The sequence below is a fragment of the Equus quagga genome, chromosome 4 (genome assembly GCF_021613505.1).
Source record: "Equus quagga isolate Etosha38 chromosome 4, UCLA_HA_Equagga_1.0, whole genome shotgun sequence".
NCBI classification, from domain to species: domain Eukaryota; kingdom Metazoa; phylum Chordata; class Mammalia; order Perissodactyla; family Equidae; genus Equus; species Equus quagga.
In genome coordinates this window covers 98,045,690-98,070,132 of record NC_060270.1, presented here as the reverse complement: position 1 = coordinate 98,070,132, position 24,443 = coordinate 98,045,690, and the positions used below count along the sequence as shown (strand labels likewise).

Genomic DNA, 24,443 nt, shown 5'->3' with positions numbered 1-24,443 from the left:
TTTGCCTGAGACTGAAAACCTGGACAAGTCCTAACCCCTGTGCCTCAGTTTCCTTATTATTAGAGCCCCAGGGGGGACTTCATGATATCTCAGGTTCCATCCAGCTCTACCAATTTGATAAGTTGCAATCACAAAACTTTAAATAAACGAACTGAAAACTTGAGAATCTAATTCTATACCAAAGTAAAAGAGGACTCATAAAAGGACTGGCAAAAGTGAGTAAGCGAATTCTTTCACATACACAGAACAATCTTTCGGTTCCCCTTCCTCATTTGCGTGTGAGGACATGCACACAACTTTTCACAAACCCACTGCAATGGTTCAACCTGCCCCAGGGGCGATTCTAAGAGTGAGCTACATAATAAATACGTGGAACCATTTGCTAAGGACCAGCCAGGGAATTCTAACTGGAAGCAGCCTTTTGAGAACCTTTATCTGTTGCATGACAAGCCCTTATCTTATCAGATTCCTCTCTCTAATCACATGAAGATTCCACACCTTGTCAGATTGTTATCAAATCCCTCTGACCAGAGCCCAATGTCCTGATTGTCTGAAAAAAATGTGTACTGTCACGTTAACATGAAAAGCAGGCTAACACTTGGCTGCCCAGGGAGAGCACTGGGCCTGAAGATTCAGAACATCTGAGTTCAGAACATAGCGCGCCATAGGCTGACACAATTCTGGGCACATCCTTTTGCCCACCACTCTGGTCCTTCATCTGCAAAGTAGGGTTAATACCAACTTCTCTGCCAACCTTCTGGAGCCACTGAAATGATCAGATTAGAGTATATGTGGAAGCATTTGTAAACTGGGAAGCATTATAAAAATGAAGCTGTTATTGTTAACAAAGATTTCCTTCTACTAAATTCATCTTTCTCTTTTTGAGATAGTCTTTGTTATCCAAATCATAAACATTGTTCAGTTATCAGAATAATATCTCTTAGCAACCCAGAGTTAATGCTTATCAAGAAATTTTATGTGGGGCTTGAAACTCTAAAAGAGGAAGAAAAGTAAGAATTTAATCCCCTTTTAACTACAAAAACAAAAGCTTCAGATTCACTTGACAAATACATCTTTAACAAATACTGTTTCAAAGTATGGTAAGAACATCCAATTATTTTTGCTTGAACTTGATAGTTACTAAGCAAAATCTTGATCTTAAATTGATTATTCATATAGGTTTGCCCTACTGAAATTTTCTCTTTTTTTAACAAAAATCATGAGTCTTTGATCCACATGGATGTTTTGTTTCTCATAGGAATTAATAAATTAAGGGCAGGAACTTAGTTCTATCCACCCCAACCATCACCGCCACTGATTTATTTCCAGTAAAGACAACAGTGCCTGGCATTGTAGGAAAGTGCTAAACCCCTTGGTGTCTAAAGTAATCAATTTATAATTCAGTAGTCGACGAGTTTGGCTAGTGCCCATCAATTTAGCAGAGCCTGATCATCCTAAGAGAAAGGAAAAAACAGATATTCGGAACCTTTATAGCCAGGATCACGTGCTGAGGCAGAAGTCTGAGATACAAATACTGTGATAATCAGCTTAACAAGGCCCTTCCTTTAATGTCACTAACCTCCTCTGAACAGCTAGTAGATATCTGCTATCTCCCAGAAAAAAAAGACACGAATAGGAAGTTTATACACAACGTATTTATCAACGAAATTTTGTCAATATTGCAAGCACATACATCAAATACAATGCCAGATGCTCTAGGCATATTTTTAAAGCCAACTGATTTGTTGTTCTGGAAGGATGAAACAAAGGAGCAAAATAGACTAGCCAAAGTCAGAAAAAAGATCTTCTACTTTGAGAAAGTAGCTTGAGTTATAAATTGCTGATAACTCATAATGACCATCCATACTTTTAAAAAGGCTAGAAAACAGAATTAGGTAACTGCATTCTATTATCTAATTTGAAAATGCACATCTCTAAATTAAAAAAAAATAATCCATTTCCTGACACACACACCAAAAGTTTTGTTTCATTACTCTAACCTTCAACGATACTTCAACTTCTAGGTGGCCCAACTACAACTCATATAAAATTTGAATATGGACAATGTACTAGATGATATTAAAAATTGTCTATAATTCAGCTGGATGTAATAACAGCATAGTAGTTATATATTGTTTAAAAAAAAAGAATAGTCCTTATCAGTTAGCTATTCTTTCAAATGTTCTAGGTGTGGGGATGGCACACTTTTCCCGTAAAGGCCATAGAATCTCTACTGACCTAGTCAACTCTGCTGTTGGCAATACCTAAACGACTGAGCATGGCCGTGTTCCAACACAACTTCATTTACGGACACAGAAACTTAAATTTTATATAATTTTGTGCCACAAAATACTCTGTGGCTGTGTTATAATAAAACTTTATTTATGGACACTGAAGTTAACATTTTATATAATTTTGTGCCACAAAATCGAATCATTTAAAAATGTAAAAACCATTCTCAGAAAACAAAATAAGAGGCAGGTAGGAATTTGACCTCTGCTCCAGGAGGAAAACTAACGTAAGAGGGAGAGGAGGAAAGGGAGGGAATAAATTAAATAAGATCACCTATGAGTTGATAACTGTTATAGCCGGAGCTGGTACATATGGGTTCAAAATCCTATTTTACTTTTGTGTATGTTTGCATATTTTGATAATAAAAAGTTAAAATTTTATAACTCGATGAGGGGAATCCTTTCACAATGTATATATATATCAAATCATCATGATGTACACTTTGAATGTCTTATGATTTTATTTGTCAATTATGTCTCGATAAGGCTAGAAAAGAAAGTTTAAAAATATTTTTTTTCTCCCCAAAGCCCCACTACATAGTTGTATATCCTAGTTGCAGGTCATTCTACTTCTTCTATGTGGGATGCTGCCACAGCATGGCCTGATGAGTAATGCATAGGTCAGCACCCAGGATCCAAACCAGCAAACCCCGAGCCAACGAAGCGGAGCCAGTGAACTTAACCACTAGGCCACGGGGACAGCCCCAAAAGTTAAAATTTTAAAAAGGCAAAGAAGAAGGAAGATTATTTTTGCTGCCACCACCACCATCATTATGCTGATGGGGACTCCCAATGACAAATCTATACGTAGTTAATTTGGTTCAGGTGAAGTTGCCTTTACCCTGTCATGTGTTTTCAACATTTCCACACATATGTAAAACATGATTGTTCAGAACTTCCCCTCTAGGGGGAAAAGAACTGACCACAGATCTAACTAATGCCCCCTCTACTTGAGAAAGACATTTCCTACATGCTGGACAGTTTGATTCAAATCTGCCCTCAGTAAATAGGTAATAGTTTAAAAATGAAATGATTCAATAAACAGGCTATAGACTCATTTCTGACAAAGTATTACTTAAATTAAAATTACATAGTACCACTAAAACAGCTTTTTCACTAAAACGATTTCAATGACTGTCAAAAAAAGTTTCCCTTTGTCTCTGAAATACTGGAGCAAGGTAACATGCAGCAAGACTCAAATGTAAAAAACCAACAAAACAAACCAACTACACCCTCACAGTTCTAATCATTTCCTATAACATAAAAAAGAGAATACTAAATTTAGGTATTATAAAATGCCACATAAAATTGAAAATATATTTATTAGTTTTACTTTCAATTTTTAAATAAAAGGCTGGGATGTATTGTGACTATTACTAATGTTTTCCTTTTTGTTTCATAATGAAAAGTAAAAAGAATCAAATACCACACTTCAGTGAGTTGGGTTTCTTGTCCATATTCCCAGCAATTCTCAGAGTCTTCCTGGAAATGCTAATTAGTGGTTACTGTTAAAGAAAGATCCTATTGATTTCTATCTAAGATAGTCAAGGTGCCCTCAACCAGTTGTAATTACAGACAACCTTCAACTTGCAGGCTCAGCCCTCAGCAGTCCCTGAGTCAATCCTGAGTCAATCCTGATTGCACTTGGCGATATATAAGGAGTCTCAACCCTCTGGAACTAGAATCTGCCCACAAACTGTTATCTGCCTACAGGGAACCACTAGACAAGAGAATCCTTAGTGTTTACCAGGCTTGCAGTCTCTCCCACCATATGTACCAAACATAAGAGTCCCTGCCCAATATCCGGTGTGTACTCTATGCTCTTACTTGGACTAAAACTCTGCTCCCATCTCAACTTGCTTGGCTAGAGCTCCGACATTCTGCCTAGCTCTTGCCCCAAAGACTGGCCTCTCTCTCTCTCTTTCAAGGAGATGCCTCGTGTCCTCCATAGACGTCCCCCTCCCAAAGAATCCCCAAGACACTGTCACGCACTTGACTCCATGGACCCTCACTTCATTGAGAAAACTGCTTCCCTGCTCAGACCCACCATCAGATGCCCCGACACTGATGAGGACAGAGAGGAGGAGTGCTAAGATTGACAAGCTGGCTGAGACAGGTGCTTTGGACTGCTAGCCTTTGGAAGACTAGACTTAGAAGACTGCTCGCAGCCAGGCTAGACCTTGAGCCTGCCTGTTCCTGGTTCACTTCTCTTCTTCCACCAACCCGCCTTGGGAGAGCCCCGTCCTCAAAAGTTATCGAAGCGTGTCCATATTTTAAGGACAAGACACATTTTAGCAGACATAGCCAGGCTTAGTGCTGCCATATATAGAGCTCTCTAGAAAAAGTAGATTTTGTGAATTTCTTCCTGCCTACAGAGAATAAGAAAATGAGTCACTCGTCTACTCTTTATCAATATCATAGTTCAGGATAAAAATTCAAGGTCAATTTTACTTTATGAGTTTTTAATCCATCTGGTCACAAATAAAAAATGTCTATGTCAAAAATTTTGAATTCTAATGAAAAGCCTAAGCCTAAGAATCAAAGACCCAAACAAACTATAACAGTCTATTCACCTTATGGAGAGGGCAAAATTATAATACATTACTCCATTAAAATATAACTTTAATTATAGCATATTAGTCTTCAACTTAACACGTGTCTCAAACTTCTGAGGAGCACTGCACAAAGACGCTTTTGTAAAACAACCTCACAGCGCTTTGATGTGACCGTATGTTCATTAAAAGGAAGTATTACTACTTACATACATAAGGTACATAATGAATTCAGTATGTGTCTAGAGTTGGCTAATGCCATTAAAGCACATGCCAAAAGCACAGACTATAAATCAAACCGCGATTTGTCAGAATAAGATCTTAATATGATACAGGTTAGAAATAAATAAGCAAACCCCTAACATTTTGATATGGGATTAGTGAGGAGAGCTAAGCCCAAACTGAGACCAGGTTGCAATTGACATGCCTTTGTTCTATCTATAGCTTTGTCTACTCCTCTCTCTCTTACACCTGGATAAGTACAAAATTAGCAATGCACCAGGCATTCTTCACTCCCCCAAGGGTCTATATCTCTAATACTGCTTTAAAGATTGATATTCTTTCCAAAATGTTGACATAAAGCAGCAGGGCAGTTATAGATTTTTTTAAGGTCCACATTACTGAAGTTTTAAAAGATCTAGAGCGTTCTTTAAAAGAATTTGGAACACTTGATATTAGTTTATTAATTCACTGCCAAATTGAGAAAGATGTAACAAAAGACAAGAAATGGCAGATGTATAAATAAAAAGGCCAAGCCACAAAGACAACTATCAAAAATTAAGAGAATCTAGCTAGTGGATTCTAGACCTGTCCAGGAAATGTGAGCGAAGAGATGGCTACTGCCCCATGTATTATGTCTTCACCTCTCTCTCAGTCTGGCTTCCTTCGAAGCAGCATAAAATCTCATCCAAGACTCTCTCATTGATCACCCAAATATATTCCCTAGATCTTGAGTTCCCTGCATGAAATGCTGTTTTCACTCACTGGATGCCCATTGCCTACAGAATTCAAAATAAACTCCTTAGCAAGGCATACCTGACCCTCCATGATCCAGGTCCTGTTCGCTACTCCACATGTCTACTCCCCCTGCTCTCACACTCTATATAACTGCTTCCTGTATTCCATGTGTCTTCGTGTCTTTGGCCACAATGTTCCCTTTCACATCCTCCCCACTGACTTTATCTGCCTATTTCTACTCATTCTCAAAATTCAGCAAAGTATTACTTACTTAAGGAAGCTGTTTTAGATCTGCCCCCCAAGCCCACCTTAGGTATAGGCCTCTCACAGAATTTCTCACACAGTACTGCAAATCATTGGGTTGCTTGTCTGAATCCTGTAATAGTCAAAGAAGTTTTTGAGGAAAAGAAATATTTCGTGTTATCCTGTGTATCTACAATACCTATCACATTACCTACATACTTTGTGTTAATATATGATTACTGAATAGATAAATAAACAAAATTGCTAGTAATATTTAAAAAAAAAACCTAAGAATACTATCCTATCTGGAAAGATATGAATCTACACATTATTTCAACTTTCTATGCAAAGTATTGCTTCCTTTATAGTCATTCCAAATATCCCAAGACTAATATGTTAAGGTCAATCTTGAAGAAGAATAGAGTACAGAATTAAAGAAAAGAAAACCTTAGAAAGTATTGACATTCATTTTTAGCATCTACACAGACATGGCAACAATATAACATACACCTAGACCTACAGTAGGCACACCTCGATTCAGAAGTAACACATGTCAACACCCAGTCAACTTCTTCCCAAGAATCATGCAGCAGGGAGTTCAGCAATGTTTGCATAGAAACCGTTTTTTCACATCTTGGGGCTTTTCACAAGCTTCTGGAAGGCAGATTTATCAAAAGCAACTAAGAATAATAAAAGTCAAACCTGAAGCACAGCTGACAGACTCAGATTCCTTAATGGGCTAAAAGGCTGTATGGTGAAAGCCGGCTGGTCAAGAAGCCCTGCGGTTTTGGGAACAGCAACTTCAGCAGCAGAAACATGAGGCTAAAATCCAAATACTGCTTTTAAGCCATTCTCTAAAACTTCTTCAGAAGATCTCAAAAAAAAAAAAAAAAAAGTCTCCTGGCTCATGAGTTAATAGGGGAAAATAAGGCTCCTCAGCTTTTCATTATTTCCCTTTAATAGATTTATCAAATGTATATATATATATACAGAGACCACCAGGGGCGATGCAAAGGATCCTCAGTGCTACCATGGTACAGAATTTTCTGGAGGACTCCTGTTTTATTCTGGACACAAGGGAAACTAAAAGCAGTGAGCTTTTAGGAGCTTTCAGGAGAGAAGCACTCAGTGCTTCAGTGGTTGCTGCTTCCTCCAGCCCTTGGCAACTTCCCTCCTTGTGGAGGTGGAGGATGGATTTGAAGATTGAGGGAACTTCATCCCCCAGAGGCCGACTTGAGGCCTGGCAGGCTGACAGAGCTCTGCTAGCGCACACAGACACCTACTCGACACAAAGTGCTCCGGCTCTCTCTCAGCGTGAGTCAGGAAGACCTTATGGCAAGTTGTTTTAATATGTGACTCTGTCCAGTACTAGAAAAGCACGATTTCTATATCAAATACAGGTGGGAGAGGTGGAAATTAGGGAATTTTTTTCCCCAAGTTCTCTACTACTCACTAGGCTTCTAAGTTCCTGTCACTTGGTTGGTTATGCTCGGAATTTCTGTGACGTGGTTTCACCTGGTTTCCACACAGCACTGCTCTCTGGTAACCGCTATGGCAGTCAACAGAATAATTTCAATAAAAGAGCTCATAGGATCAGGTCCTTCTGGTGTCTCTAAAATTTCAAGTTCAGTATCTGAGAAAAATGGTTAAAATGGCATAATTCAAAGAGAATCAAGAAGGGAAAACAGTCTGAAATTCATAGCTCAAAAAGTACACATAATGAGGGAAGAGAACCTACTCAAACTCTGACGGTGGGGGAGGTGTGAGGGGGAAGTTCAGTCAGACCGCCGCCCAACACACAAGGCCTCAATAACACCTAGGTGCAGCCGAAGGCTTGTTGACCAAAGATACGTAATAACCAAAAGGGGAGAAGGTAAGCTTTAGACCAGTATCTAAATTAAAATATGTGAGGTGAATTAATTCCATTCACATCTGGGGTGGGGTGGAGAGAGAAGGAGGACCAAGGTTACATTAAGCAGCAAATGTAGCAAATTCAAATTAAACTTTAGTGGACGAGGTATTTAATTGCATCTAGGTATTTATATACTTTAAATATTACTCTAAATTGTATGTTTGTTTCATTATGTTTGTGTTAATAATGTTTATGCTTAGCTTCTTCTAAAGAGGGTCTTCTGCTACTTAAAAAAATAGGCAATAATTAAGCAGAGAAATAAGTTTTTCTCTCTCTATTCATACTTAAGGATCATGAAGATACGAGTTTTACCCAAAAGTGATAAGAAAAAGAAATATACAAGTAGAAGATAGAAGGAAAAGATAAAAACATACATTAATCTTGCTTTACACAACACATATTTCTTACAACTAGCATGTACTATAATTTTTTTTAATGCTTTCTGAAGAGGCAATTATTAAAAAAGATAATTTGGGTTTATTTTATTCACTTAATGGGGTGGGAGTAGCGAATTTACCCAATTTGTAAATCCTGACTGTATTTACTTTTTAATGATAATGTATTTACATCCCTTCTTTTCTCAAATCCGATTTGAGGTAACTCCTGAGGTACAGTGCTTTGCACACAGAGAACTGTCAAGAGAGAGAATTCTCTAGAGCCTGTTCTCAGCTGTCTCTCAGTCAGACTTTGTCCTCTGTGAGGAAAAGTAAAACTGCATGAATCCCCAGGCCTGTTCACAAGTGCATTTCTCAGGTTAAGAATTAGAAGAATTTAAAACTCCTGGGAAATATGAATTTTCTGGTTTATTGAGGCTTCAGAGTTACCTATCCCAAGTTAATTCAGAGTTATGTATTTATCATCTTTGACACAAAGATGCAAAGCACAAGTTGCCTGATTTGTTCTTAATCTGAGAGTTGTTCATCAAATTATTGTGTTCTTTTCTCATTTTGCCCTCTAAGACTTATTCTTCTGAACAGACAGTAAATTACAAATTGGAAATACTTTTCCAGTGAATGCAAGAACGTTTCTCTGGTTTCAGATAGTAAAGGAGCAGTAGTTATGTAAGTTGTGTGGGAAGTCAGTTAAGCGTGTGTTTAATGTGCAGAGCTGAGTTTAAAAAAAACAAGTAAGCGTTGTGTGGTTCATATTTTCTGTGGGCAGATATAATGATCTAAGGAGTGTTTTACTAATATAAAGTGTGATATGAGTAACTATTAATAGTCATAATGAAACCAGCTTGAAATTCACATTCTAAAACAGTGTTCTATTTGGCTCCAGAGAATATAATCTACCAAGGTGTTAGTTTCATTTATAAGAACTATGCACCAATGACTTTTTTCACAGTTTTTCTATATTATGTTACCAGGGCTTGGTTGTAGAATTGATAGTTGAAACTAAAGTGAGGGGCTTTTTTATTGAAGAGATGTTTTTATTACTGCTATTTCTTGTGAAGCTAGATACCAGCTGGGCTTTCCATTACACTAAGAAAGCTGTGTGTCATGTGCAGAACAATTCGAAAATGGATTTGATGACAGTTTTTGCTCTCTTTCTTCCTTTTCCTAAACATTTATCTGGGCAAAGACTCTAGATCCCCTTGAAAGAATTCTAGGGGACATGCAAGAGTAGGTAGTGGGCACCTAGGGACTCAGCCAACAGATATGTGAGGCATTATATTGTCATACAATAAAAGAGCAAGAAAATCAGTTCCTGACGACCAATCATTATAGCTTTTTATTTCCTATTTATTTCTTCATATTCCAGTGGCAATTATTTCCTTCTCTCTCTCTTTCCAAATGTGACCTACAAGATTGTATTTCTGAAGGAGAATTACTTTGGGACAAATGCATTGGATAGTTACTTTAAGCTTCATTTAAACATGGCTTATATTTCTTAGGCATGTGTTGTCCCAATGTCTCTAAAACAAAAGCAGAAAATCCCTTAAACTTTTAAATCTTAACCATAAGCTACAATTAATTAGTTTCACATCTAAATTCTTTTAATGCACCATCAATATAAAGAATGTAAAAATAAAATTTTACTAAGAAGTATATAATTTCATATATTAGTATAAAACAGACCCATCTATTTAAAACACTATAATTAACATGAGCATTTAGTCTGACAAAGCAGATTGGCATTCAACACAAGCAGATGATATGAACTAGGTTTTAGCAAATTTAAACAAATCAGAGCATATTTTACATAATGATAATAATAGCATTTGAGACTTGCAGCCTAATTTTAAGCTCTCTACACAGATAAAACTAGTGACTGTGCTATTGTTTTGTGGTGGCCAAAGAAATGAAATAAGATTTTACTTTTACTTATAAAAAGAAAAATAACTTGAAAATGTGGTTTATTGATGGCTAACGCTGTAGCAACGAATATATTTTGATCTAAGCAGCTAACATGGCTATAATATTTAATTTCATGAAATTTTGTTCCTAGACCCTCTTGAAATTCATCTTCTCAAAACTTTGCAGTTCCATATACTACAATAGAATGAAATAACCACTCAATTAGGTAAAAAAAAGCAAGGCACGCTGTCATCTAAGAAATGGCAGGGGGAGCAAATACAACCGTATGTATAATATACACACATGCATACACACATATGTATAATAAACACACATGCATACATATGTACACATATAATGAAAGGATATACCAAAATTCTAAAAAAGAAAAATGTTATCTTTAAGAAGCAGTGAACAAGGAGAGAAACTAGCCTTATTTGAACAGTCTTTGGTTTGATTTTGATTTTGAAATCCTGTATTTTACATAATTATTAAACAAAAACACAGCTTTAAAAAAATAAATCCCTAATGATCTAACGTAAAATTACATTGCTTTGTTATACTGAGTTGGTGGCATAACCACACTGATAGAAACTACGTCAAGTAGCTTTGAAACACAGAAATTTCTCTATATACCCCCATTGGCATATACTTAGAGGATAACATCACAACTGCAACAGCAAAAAAGTCAAAGTGGTTTCAGCAATGATATTTTTGGAGGTATGATTAATGAGTTAAACAAAACATATGTAAACATGTACTTAAAGTATAACTATGTCTAAGAATTCATCATGTTTTTCTTCCTTAAACAAAAAATTTTTCTTAACACTTTCAACTGAAAGGCCTAGAAATAATGACCAATCAGTAGCAATGAAGATCCATAGCAAATAGATTATGGTTTCTAATTACCATTTCCCACAGGAAGGACTCAAGGCTTATTGGAGCAATGGCTGCTTTCAAATCTAGGGCAGGAAAGTTTCCACATGAGCCTGGAATATCCTGTCATAGCAGATAGCACAGAAGTCATCATAGACCATTGATAGCATAGCAAAAGGGCTAAGAAGTCAACTTAAGGAGGTACCCATGGGCCAGCGATAGGGCAGTCTGAACATCAATAACTGTAATGGATTTACACACATCAAATATACTTAAAGTCATGAATTTAGTTGATAATCCAAAAAGATCTCATCACATTTGGAGGATGCTAGAAAACAAACACATTATTTTTGAAAACTAGTAGACAAATGGAAAAAATCAAGCATTTATCCAGAAATTTTATACAAAATGTACCTCAAGGTAGGCAAAGAGTCGATACAGGGAAATTATAAGTAATCCAACTAATAAATGAAGTTGGAAAGACAGAGTTAGAAAATTACTATTTTTAACCCCTTCGCCTCTAATGAAATACTGGAATGGATCTGGGCAATGATTATAATAACTGAATTTTTTTTAAAAAGAGGCAAAAAGACTTGGAATGGAAATTCACACCACCACCTATAAAGTATTTTTGACAAAACAGTTTGACCAGCTTCCTTGTAGCTAGTCACCAAAGATGTCCCACTTCTCCCCAGTAAACTATGCTTTCTGTTTTTCTTACTATTGTAACATTCTATCCCTTAAATCTGAGCAGCCCTTGTGATTCACTTTAATTAAGAGTGTGGTAGAAGTGACACTGTGTGTCAGGCTAGTCAGAAGCCTTGCACTTAAGCTTTGGTCTCTTGGTAGGTTCACAGGGGTAAGCCAGCCCCACATAAGAAGTCTGACTACATAAAAGTCCAACCCAGTCAGGTGGAAAAGCCACGGTGAGAGAGATGCAGGGCCAGCCCCGAGCTGTTCCAGTCTTCTCAGCCCAGGAGCCATGTGAGACATGTAAGTAAGAAAGCTTTCAGAAAACTCTGGCCTCAGCTGCCATCTCACGGCAACCATAGGAGGGATCCCCAGTGAGAAACAGCCAGCTGAGCCCATCCATCCTCAGAATTGTGAGAGAGCGTCCAGTGGTGTGTTAAACCACTGAGTTTGGGTATTGTTTCTTTTGCAGCAACAGATTAATGGAACAAGCCTAACGACTACTGAACAGGAAATACAGGGAACTGTTAAACTAAACCATGAGGAAACAAAGGAAGGGCTGGGAAACCTATTAGTTAAGAAGAATGAATTGGGGTGTATGAACTTTAACCAGGACTTTGTTCTATGGGTTGATTTTTTTAATCAAGAGTTGATTAAGGTTATGAGACTACAGAGGACATGTGATCATGACCAGATATTGGATATTAAGAATTATTGTTAAACATTTTAGGTGCGATTGTATTTTAAACAAAGACCTTAACTTTAAAAATACAGACTAAAATATTCATGGATGAAATATTTGCTATCTGGGGGTAGGAGGACAATAGAAAAGAGTATAAACGAAGTTATGTCATGAGTATATAAGTATTGACATTGATAGCTCATTTTATTATTCTCATTACTTTTCCATATGTCTGAAATTTCCCTTAATAAAAATGTGTATACTGGGGCCAGCCTCATGTCCAAGTGGTTAGGGTTCCGTGCTCTCTGCCTCAGCAGCCTCGGGTTTGCAGGTTCGGATCCCAGATTTGGATCCCAGATGTGGACCTACTCTACTAATCAGCCATGCTGTGGAGGCATCCAACATACAAGGTAGAGGAAAGGTTGGCACAGATGTTAGCTTAGGGCTAATCTTCCTCAAGCAAAAAAAAAGAGGATTGGCAATGGATGTTAGCTCAGGGTGAATCTTTCTCACAAAAAAATATATATGTGTGTGTATACTTTGCTGAACTATTTGGTTCTTTTTTTTTAAATGTGTGACAAACTTAAAACCTAATGGCAGCTAAAAGAAGACATAATGTTATCATCCATATTTTGTAAACTTCATTTTTTCAGCCAAGAAAAAAAAAATTACTTTCACTTCCCTACATGTCCAAAATATTGATCCAGATATTTAGCTTTGACTTCCCTTCTCCTATAAAATAGGGATCATAATATCCCATTCCATCATAGACACTGAGCTAGCTCTACTAAGATAATTTATGGGAAAAAATCATTTTGAAAATCATACTCAGATGTAAAGCATTGTTGGTAGTAGGGACCATGTATGTGGCACAATATGCAGCACATAAGCAGTGAACTCTCTCAAAATCTGAAACCTCAGAACTCTATCCTTAATGCATTTGGTCCTAATGCCAGGCACAATGCCTGGAAAACAGTAGAAGCTCCATGAATATTTTTTGGATGAATGAACAAACTAGGGGGAAGAGGGCATGGAGATTTTTGATACAACAGCTTTTGCTTTTGATCCTACATCTCTTTAAAAAGGGTCAAGTGAGCAACAGAATGTGAGATGTAGATAACTGACTGTAAACTGACCAGAACTATTTGCTCACTGTACATACATACATATCCACTATTGGTGAGTTTTAGCACTTTTTTTAAGCTTTTATATACAGAGTACAATTTGGATGACTACTATCTCAGTATGCTACACCTGATCAAATCTACTTTTGTGTGCTTTTGATTTCCTTTAAAAAAACTAATTATAAGAGGATGAAAGCCTGGTATTTAACACACGCTGGTCAAGTGAGCAATAAACAATTGCGAACTTTCCTAGGGGCTATTTTGCTCTGTCTCATCGTCAGGAAGCTAAAGCATATGTTGGATGTTAGCCTGGGTGGACACAAATGTGTCCTATTTATTCAAGGTTTCCTTTGAAGCCACAATTTATAAGTTTTGTTTCTTAGGGGTACATGTCAAACTTCATTTAGCATTAGTTGGTATCCAGATACACTGAATAGCAAAAAGGCAGCATTCGGGGGCAAAATATATGCCTGCTATATGAGCAATAATGTCAGTTTCATTTATGTAACTCACAGAAAACAAGAGGAGAAATACAATGGAAAAGCTGACAGTAGGAAATCCGGAAAAAAATTTTCATTTAATTTATAAACGTAAAACTGCATATGGACAAGGAGAAATATTAAAACAAGTAGGTTTTAAATTAATGTCTCAGAGGTGGATAACTTTAAAGCTCTTTAAAATGCTATGTTTTTCAACCATTAAATTTCAAAGATTGTATATTTATGTGGAGCATGTTTGTATGCACAATATTTTCCTTTCTCCTAAGAATGTTTTGCAAATTTTTTGGAACAATCTGCAAATTTTAAATACACAAAGGGACATTGGTGGAACTGATGCTTCACTTTGGAACGTTTTCATGAAAAGTAGAAATTTGGTGGACCATAGAATAGCCATAAAATTGATCCAAATAAAACAATCAAAATTTAAATAATGTCTTATAGTTAAAAAGTTATTTTACATGTATTAGTTCACTGAAATCTCAAAACGCCCAGTGAGTTAGGCATTATAAGCCCAAATTCATAGATGTGTAATGTGTGGCTCAAAACTCAGTGAAGTTTATAAACCTAAGTTGTCTACTTCCATATTGGTGATGGTTTCAACTACACTACAATACTTTGGAAAGCAGTTTTCAAGTAGGATTGTGATGCTTGCCATTATGAGACAACTTATCATGCCATTTTCAACATTATTTTTCTAAGACTCGTCTGTGTTGTTCAGTTTAGTTAGCTTAGTTCATTCACTTTCAATGCTGTGTTTTACTCCATTATGTGAATATGCTATAGGTTATTTATTCATTTGCCTCTTGACAGATATGTGAATTATTTCCCTTTTTGAACTTATACCCAGTGTGGCAATGAACTTTTTGTACATATCTCCTGGTGGGCACGCGTAAGAGTTTCTCTGGGGCATATACTTAGTAATAGAAATACTGAATCGCAAGGTATATGCATGTTCAACTTTATTAGGATTATCTAATTGTTTCCCAAAGGATTTATATCAACACATATAACACATCATATTATACTTTAGCGAAGTTGAAAAATAAAACTAAAAAATAGATCCTTTTAAAATGTTTACATAAGATAAAAAAGGAAGACAACTTATATATGTGTTCTATGTATTCTTTTATATGTATCACCATACAAACCTTGGCGTGTACAATAATAATGAAAAGAGTTAGGAGCTTTGAGAATTGTTGACAAATAGAACTTTACATTTTAAAATGAATTTATTATATTTTTATTTTAAGATGGAAATAAAAACAACAAACATTTTAATCATGCCAAATTTGGAGGATCCCAGATAATATCCCCTCTTAGACACTAGATTTTTTCATTTTTTTAGACTCCTCAGTCAAAGTTAACGAAAAAATAAGCTCTTGAGAAATGAAGGAAAGGATTTAGTAATGTTTACTCTTCCAGAGGAAGAGGAATTTCTCTTCTTGCTAAACACATCTATCTTGAAAACATTCAAATTAGTCAATTATCAAAGACATAAAGTGATGACAAATTACTCACCCAGGGGTTCAAAAAGGAAAAACTAAGTTGAGTACTTTAAAAGTAGAGTAAGGAGCCGGCCCCGTGACCAAGTGGTTAAGTTCATGTGCTCTGCTTTGGCAGCCCAGGGTTTCACCAGTTCGAATGCTAGGTGCAAACATGGCACCGCTCATCAAGCCATGCTGAGGTGGCGTCCCACATGCCACCACTAGAAGGAGCCACAACTAAAAATACACAACTATGTACCAGGGGGCTTTGGGAGAAAAAGGAAACATAAAATCTTCAAAAAAATAAACAAAATAAAATAAAAAGTAAAGTAAATGTCAGCATATAACTCTCATATGGATATTTATTTACAAATTAAATACTTATACTATTGTACTTATAGACATTTGAACCATATGTAAAAACAGACATTTATAAGGAATTTGATAGAAATAATCTAAGTAGGACTTCTAATATGTTTCTCCACACCCAATGGATGGTATTGTGCACCCAAGGAGGCTCACACTCTCTACTTTAGAATCACTGTTCCAACCTTGTAAGACCTGCCTTAAGAAGTACATGGCCAAACTTGCATAATGGCACTGCTATTTTGTTTGTAAATCCATATCGTTCAGTTATTTATCCAACCTATTTCTATTGCTCTGAAAAAATTAATGTTTCTGTCAAATTGAAAGTAGACAACATTCAATTATAGTTCAATAATTGTGCTTGCAAATAATATAAATGGGGATTAAAGGCACCATCTTTAGATTTGACTTATGTTCCAGGAATTCAGTGGAAAAACAAAAACATAAGACTAAAAGAAATCACCTTTGTGTTATTGGGTAATTGATTTTTTTTAGCTTTCAAAGTAGATAAAACCAACACCTTAAAAGACTTGTCTTTAACCCAGGCTTCCTTTTATTCAAGTATGCAACTGCGGGTACACGCCTGGAGGACTGATAGTTTGTTCCTAACAAAAGAGTCTGGATTCCACAATATGCCTTTTGCCAGAGGCATCGTTCCCCAAAGCACACAGCTAACTGCGTCTCCTGCTGTACCTGTAACAATTTAATTGTATAAGTCAGCCTAGTCAAGCATCTCCAGCTCATGACTGGGAGACATGAAATTCATTGTCATTATTGTCCCTGTCATTTTGGATCATTATATCCTGCTGCAGAATTTTCCTCACTTCAGTGCATTTTTTACCTCCAGGAGCCAGGGATTATAGCTGAGGTTGGGGTGGGGGCAGGACCGTGAACTACATTTACCTCAGGGGAGCCAGAGATTAAATTGGCTTTGCTCTCTCACGAGCTGAATTCATCTATTTGTATGCTGTGAGTTTTAGGTTGGAAGAAAAATGAATATTCTAGTGAAACCTAGGCTTTAATTCCCCCTTTGAAACATGGATATAACCAACTTTTATTTACATTCAGAGAGCCAATGTAATTTCTTGTAGGTTGCTATTTTCATATGTGCATAAGGAATACTTAAGGGCATCATCGAGTATGAAATAACAGACATCTCTCTCTGTCAATGCCTTGACTCTCAGAAGGAAGAATTTAAAGCTGTAATTTTGTTCTCCAATTTCATCTTACAGAACCTTAATGGGGATATTTAACGGTTTTAAATATTTAATGATTTTTAATTATATATCATTTTCTGTGCACTGGATTGGATGACTGGAGTCCACCTAGAATGGCACCAAAGATCTACCCCGGGAATAGGAAGATTGAAGTAAAGTTGACAGAGGAAGACAAAATAAGTTCCTGAGGAAACTGGCTCCCCACTACAGCTGGTTCACATACTTCCACAGCCTGCCAAGTCACCCAAGCTTGTCATGCCTTAAATACTTCTCGCCTACTTGGGAGAGTTGCACCAGTCACCACATTCTCTACCTGGTAACCCCCTTATCGGTGGTAACAGCCATGGACAGGGTCCAGCTGGACTCACTGGTAGGAGATGGCAAGCAGTAGGACACATCTCAGTCAGAAAACCAGGGCAGGGCGTTGACTACATGTTTTCTCCAACAGAATATAAAAAGAAAATATAACCTGGCATGTCACTTCCTATCCAAGCTTTCATTTCCTGTGGATTTACTGAGAAATTTGACATTTACTTTGTCTATACTGAAAAAGATGGTAGCTGTTCCTCCATATGCGTGAGTTTGTTTTTCAGTGGTTAACAGCAAAATCTGGCAATGGGTCATACCTATGCTAAGCACAGAATAGACGCTAGAATTACTACATTTAAAAGTATGTGGTCAAAAGATACGAAGTTCCAGTTATAAAATAAATAAGTCATGAAGATGTAATATACAGCATGGTGACTACAGTTAATAAGACAGTACTGCATATTTGAAAGTTGCTAAGAGAGTAAATCTTAGCAGTCCTCATCACAAGAAAGAAAAAGTTTGTAACCACGTACTTATTGTGGTGATCATTCCACAACATATACAAATATCAAATCATTATATTGTACACCTGAAACTAATATAATGTTATATGTCAATTATCTCTCAATAAAAAAAGATGAAAAAAAAGAATATATGGAATTTATTTTATTACCTTTATGGACTTTTGTGGAGGAATAGATTTTGCCTTAATCATATGTAATGGTCATCAGTATTTATTTAGGATGAACTGTTCTTACGAGTAATTAAGAAAATTTCTTGACCTTTGTGCATTTGTACTTCAGAGGGAAGAACTTACAGCCCTAACATCTCAGTGTTGAAGGAATCTTAAAGATCGTCTTGGTCACTGGTCCAAGTTAATGGTAATGTTTACTAGTTTGTTCAACTACATTTTTAACCCACTATTTTTCACTTTTAACTGATGCTGAAGTAATTGTATAATGTATTACTAGTGAGAGTTTTTAGTTAGCAAAACTTCTTGTAGCATCTAAAAATTCCTTTAATTACTTGTGCCACTTTTTCATCATAATCAAGATTCCCCCAAGGTGAGAGTTATACAAATTGCTACTTTTGTTCACTTTAAAGCAGTTAATTTTATGTTATGTGAATTTCACCTCAATAAATTATTTTTTAAGTGAAAAAAAATTATTTCAAGCAGCCTGAAGGCATTTTGAAATCAGTTGGTTGACTGTTATTGCATTCTCATAATGGTTATTTAGGAAGAAGAGTATTTTTTTTCCTGTTAAGAAAGGTTGCTTTCATAAATATGGTTTGCAATGGTAAATGTTCAGGAGGTAATTTTTCTTCTCTCAAATATTTTGGTAGACAGATAATAATGTTATTTTTCTGGTCAAAGGGTAAGGCATCCCCTTCCTTTTCTGATCACACATTTACTGCATTTAATTTCTTTACCTATACACTCCTTTTTACCTGATTTCCGTGTTGATATTTCATTTGCTTATCATACCATTAGGTAAAACAGGAGTTGCCCTATCTGTGAATACAGCTGTGAAACCATAGAGCTATGCTTCATTTCATATTGTTGCTTTGCCTTACCTTAAGCATGACATAGGTAGGCCTGTATCATTTCAGAACAGGGTCAAAAAAAATTATTTATGTCAAATGACTAGAATGTAATTATTTTTAATTATTTTTACCCCTTCCATTAAGATTTTACAATCAATTTTCAAATATCAATATGAAATTATTTTAAATAATAATTTTTGAATTTTTCAACAGTCTCTGCTAAACTCATAATTTTGCAACCTGTAACAAGCTATAAAAGCCAATTCTACATTAAAGAAAGTCTTCTTCCTCTTGATCCTAAGAGGATAATGTTTCTTCTGCATATGTGACACAGATTTCCCTTGGTTTCTCAATGGAGAATCAGTAAGAATCTATAATTCATGCCAATATCAAACCAATATAAAACAGATGTCACCAATTCAGATATGCCATCAACTGATAGTCCTCTTAAGGAGATTCAGATATGCACAAGCAAAAAAATTAATAAAGTAGTTAGTGCTTGATACCTCACAAGGTAGAGGAAATGACCAAGCATCTAAGAGGGTTTGTGCAGGAGGGATTAGTAAGAAGAGGCAAAGGGCACAAATCCTTCCGTATCAGGATGGGTGGGGTGCCATCGGCAGAATGCCTTCCTAGTCCCAATCACCCAGTAAACTACAGTGAATTAACATTAAGGGTCTGATGCAGAAAAAGCAAATTCACAGTGAAGGTTGTCCTTTAACATGTAGGCTTCATCAAGGGCACTGAAAAAGTAGTGAAGTGCCCCCCCTGTGGTGTTTAGATGCTGGAAGGCACTGTAAACTGTGCGTTTTCTAGCTTTTAATGCTTACCTAAGACTCTTAACATTTTTCTAACATTGTTGCTCCTAGGACATTTTCTTGAGTTTGTCCCCATTGCCCCCTCTGCACACATACATTTTGCATTCATACATGAAAGCCTGACAGACAGCTAAATTGATTCAGAAACCTAACCATGAGAAAAAGAATAAAAGGTGGCGGTGGCCTTGAGGACATCCCATAATATGAAGCACAAACATCAAAGTCTCCTGAAAAAACAAAACAAACACGTTTCCTCATGCTAAGAGCTTAGACATCAAACACTAAATACAAAAGATGACATAATGGGGGTAAAAAAGCCCACTGGTCCTTTGTGTCACAAAATTTCTAAGACTTTTTGAACATGGTCGATTATCTGCATCTGTTTATTTACCTATAAATGAACATCCTTGGACTATTTTTCAATTCCATACACCCCTTAAAACTATAGTGAAATTTCAGAAATGGCCTTCCTGTTTTGTTTTGTGGTCCATCTGGAGATATATTAAGTGGCTAGTTCCTTCAGATAAAAGCGTACAAATTATATTGTTCACACACACACAAAGAATGAACACTGAACACGTGACAAACGGATACTAGATAATGTCATTGTTAGAAAACATCTAACAACAATAAAATAAGCAATAAAAATTTAGGCTTTGGTTTAACAGATGTAACATTCATCTACCTTTATCACATGAATTATTTGTTCAAGAATTGTGTCCTGTGAAAAATACAAACGTCAATTTCAACCCAGGGGGCATTTTTTTCCCAGGTTTATAACCCCTTGAAAATAGAGGTTTCATCTAGAAAACCTAACAGATCCTCAGCTGCTTTCAACATTATAATATATTCATAAGGGAAACAGTCACTGGCAAAAATTAAATGGAATGAGGGCGGGGTCCAAATTCATAATGATGGCGAACGGACCAAACCAACCATGAGATACAAAGTAGGAACCAAAGACGAAAAGGAATATGCAAAAACAAACAATATTAAAAGCAAAACACTATGGGGAGTTTTTAAGCTAGTATTAGAGAACATGGTTAGTGTATGTGTGCATTTGTGTGTTGTGTAAGATTAGCACTAAAAGTGAGGATGCAAAATTATCTCATTTAGAATATACTATAAGGGTCTTGAGTGAGAGAAAAGTATCTTGTAAAAAAGAAAAAAGTCACCTACCATCATAGTAGACAATTGCTCCTACCAGTTTGTCCTTCTGGAGCATAGGGAAATGCTCAAGGGCTCTCGATTTGCTGAGGACATAACTGCTTTTCAGGCAATTGCTTCCTGCAACCAGATCATATAGCTTGATTCCAATCCAGTAGTAAGGTAACTGCCACCACCTACAGCATAAATAAGGGGAAAGGTTTCTTTAGAAACAGAGTATAATATCATTGAATGTCACTTTAAGTTCTAAGATATTCATATAAGAGAAACAAAGTTTATCTAGGAGTGCCCTGCAAAAGAAACAGGAGACGTATAAGACTGTTGATGACACCAGCCTAGCTGAATTATATAAGTAAATGAATCATGAGACTTTAAACGAATCACATCTAAGACAGTGGTTTTCAACCTGGCTGCGTGTTAGAATTCTCTGGGGAACATCAAAAAGAATACAGACGCCTGGGCCTCACGTGTCTAGAGACTGATTTAACTAGACTAGGGCAGAGGTCTGGGTGATTCTAATGTGCACCCAAGGGAGAGAATCGCTGGCTTCAGACATCCTGTGCAATCTATGACAAAACATGGACTAAAATTACAAAATCTGTTTCTAAGTCGCCACAACAGTCTTGTGGCTAACAGAGCTGCATAATCCACTTTTTCATGTTACCTGTATTCCAACTTAAGGCAACTTCATGAATAGCTCTAACAACACTAGGGAAATTGGGTTTTATAATTTATAATGTGATACTTCCAAAGCAAATTGCAGTTTTGGTTAACCGGGAGATATAAAATGACCCCAAATGGTTTAGGTTTGGAATTGGTGCATGTGACGTTCAGATTTTGCAGGAGGATACTTTTTGGCTCTGCATTTTAGTCTGCAAATGACCCTCTTCTTCTCCCCAGAGCAAGTACAGTTGCTCCTCCATACACGCTCAGAAAAACGGAGTTAAGAATCCATTAATTATAAACACAGAACGCAACCTCCCATGCCTTCAAGATCTAGCCCTTAGAGGTGGGTCAGTAGAAAGCTGTTTCGGAAAAACCACATTTTTAAATAGAACAGAGAAAAATGTTTGAAAAGGATTAAAGATTAGGACCAATTAAAACTACATCAAGAAACATACACTGAGGGACTATTTCCATTAAAACTGTGTTGTTCTATTGACTTTAGATAAGAAAACAGTGTACAGCTGATATCAAAAGGCTTACTTGTAAATCGGAAGCATTATAGGCAACGGAGCTGATAAATGGGGAGCAATTTCTAGTAGGTTGGCACGCTCGTGAAGGGCTTCTTTTACCATCCTATACTGAAAAGCAAAACAGAGAAAATTAGTTTGGCTGTAACAGATCATAATATTTTCAAATGGCAAATAGACACGCTGCCAACTGATTGATACACAGAAACCTCTCTACCCCTGAGCGAGGAGAGCTCCCTCCTAATCAAATTCTAATAATACATCATGCTGTCAACCTGAAAGATTTTTTAGAAACCTTAACTGTATTTGCATAGGAGAAAAACATGCCGTCAGAGTTCCCAGGTGTAAGATATTTTCCTGACTTGAGTTACAAGATTATTGTAACAATTTATCTTGCATTCTCTGTATTGTCCCTTTTCTCAGTCGCCTATAATATTTTCCCACGTAAGAGAGCAGACTGCTCAAATTCATGTTAAAATTTCCTTCTTGCCTCCATGAACCCAAGCAGAGATGATACTTAGGAGTTGCACAGTATTTTATAGATTATAAAAAAGCTTTTGTCTTAAATCCTTCCGTCTTCACTATGCCTCTCTGAGGAGCCAGCATTACTATTATAATACTAACTTTACAAATGAGAAAACTGAGGCTCGCAGAAATTGAATAAATAAGCTGGAACATGGCACAAGTCATCTGATTCTAAAGTCTATGCTCTTTTCCTTGCATCCATCATCATGCCGAAGAGACACGTAAGAAAAGGGGACAGATTCAAAAGTGACAATGTCAAGTTAGGGCTGCTGTGTTTTTCATGTACAAAAAGCAGATAGGGAGTTCAGTGGATTTTTTTTTACCCCTCTGGGAAATGTCATCTTCCACACTGCTTTGGCAGTTTTCAAATGGTGGCAGACTGGACACAATAAAGTGTGACATAAGAAAAGCATGACTCAGATCATCTTTTGCTTAAGAATATGTCAGTGACAATATGAATGTATGACTGCAGTTTCAGTTTAGAGGATTAATTTAATACTTCTCCTGTATCACAACCCAGCTTCCCTGAAACTGCTTGGGAAGTAGTAATTTGGCGGCCATTGGCAAAAAAACTCCAATAACAATTGTTAAAAGGCAACACATCCAAAAGTGATTTTGTAAATCTGCTACTTTGACATGCCTGTGTAGAAAAAGCCCCTGATTACCCATAAACATAATGCTGCAGGAGAGAACTGGCACGCCTCTCCTGAAAGATATTCCAGCAGAACACACTAAATAGGTACTTCCAACAGGAAGAAATGTTAAAAGCCATAAAAAAAACACAACTGATTTAATTGGGTAGAAAAAAGCATAGTTGCCATTTTTGTTTAACAACCAGCATACACAATTACCTGCTCAATATCCAACTTCATGATAGCCTTCTGAAGATATCGTACCCCACCATGGATCAATTTAGTGCTTCTGCTGCTGGTCCCCGATGAGAAATCATCTCTTTCTACAAGGGCTGTTTTTAGTCCTGTGTAACCAGAAAACCAAATTAACTTCTTAAATTACACAATTTGTATGTAATTCATTAAAGGCACTTCTCCAGGGTAGAGACAATCACAAGAAAAATTACTCTGAACATGGATAAATTTGTATTCAAAGTGCAGTACACTGTCTATATTATAATGAAGAGATTTTAGTCTCTTCCTGGGGGAAAAGTCAAACCAGAACTAGAAGCATATTAAACTGCAAATGAATCACAACTAGAAAATATTACAGTACAATTTCATGGCAGTAAGGTACTCTGGTACCTTAAGAGGGTCAAAGGAGAGCCTGGAACCCATCTTTAACCACGCAGAGTTAACTCACTGTGGTTACGAAGCCTCCTGAAACTTAAATTCATCATTCACTCCAAGAGTCCAGACCTGTGCGAGCCCCTCATCTCTGATCTACTCTAAAGCATCATCAATAAATCTAGACTAGACCTCCTATGTGCTGGCTCCTATTTCTGGAGTGGTGTTATCATGGGTATAAAGTGAGAAAAGAGACCAAAGATATCAAAACAAAAGAAGAGAGAATAAAAGAACCTCTGATATTGAGGAGTTTATAACTTTAATTTAAGATGTGCAAGCACAATATTGTAGAATTACAAAGAAAAGTACAAGCTAGGACTAATGAACTCAGTGCAGAGTATCCATGAGTAAGGAAAAGAAAATATTCTTGGTAAAGGTGGAGCTAAGCAAAGATAGT

The 24,443-nt window shown here is 36.6% G+C and overlaps 1 protein-coding gene across 2 annotated transcripts in view; it reads right to left on the bottom strand.

The window, feature by feature from the left end:
* Positions 1–24,443, bottom strand: part of GPD2 (glycerol-3-phosphate dehydrogenase 2) — a 135,264-nt gene that overhangs the window by 45,693 nt on the left and 65,128 nt on the right. For both annotated transcript variants that reach the window (XM_046659043.1, XM_046659042.1), the window contains exons 4-6: positions 23,600–23,724; positions 22,237–22,334; positions 21,043–21,206 (exon numbers count right to left, since the gene is read on the bottom strand). In XM_046659043.1, the coding sequence (XP_046514999.1) occupies positions 21,043–21,206; positions 22,237–22,334; positions 23,600–23,724 (387 nt within the window). The remainder of the gene's footprint in view (positions 1–21,042; positions 21,207–22,236; positions 22,335–23,599; positions 23,725–24,443) is intronic.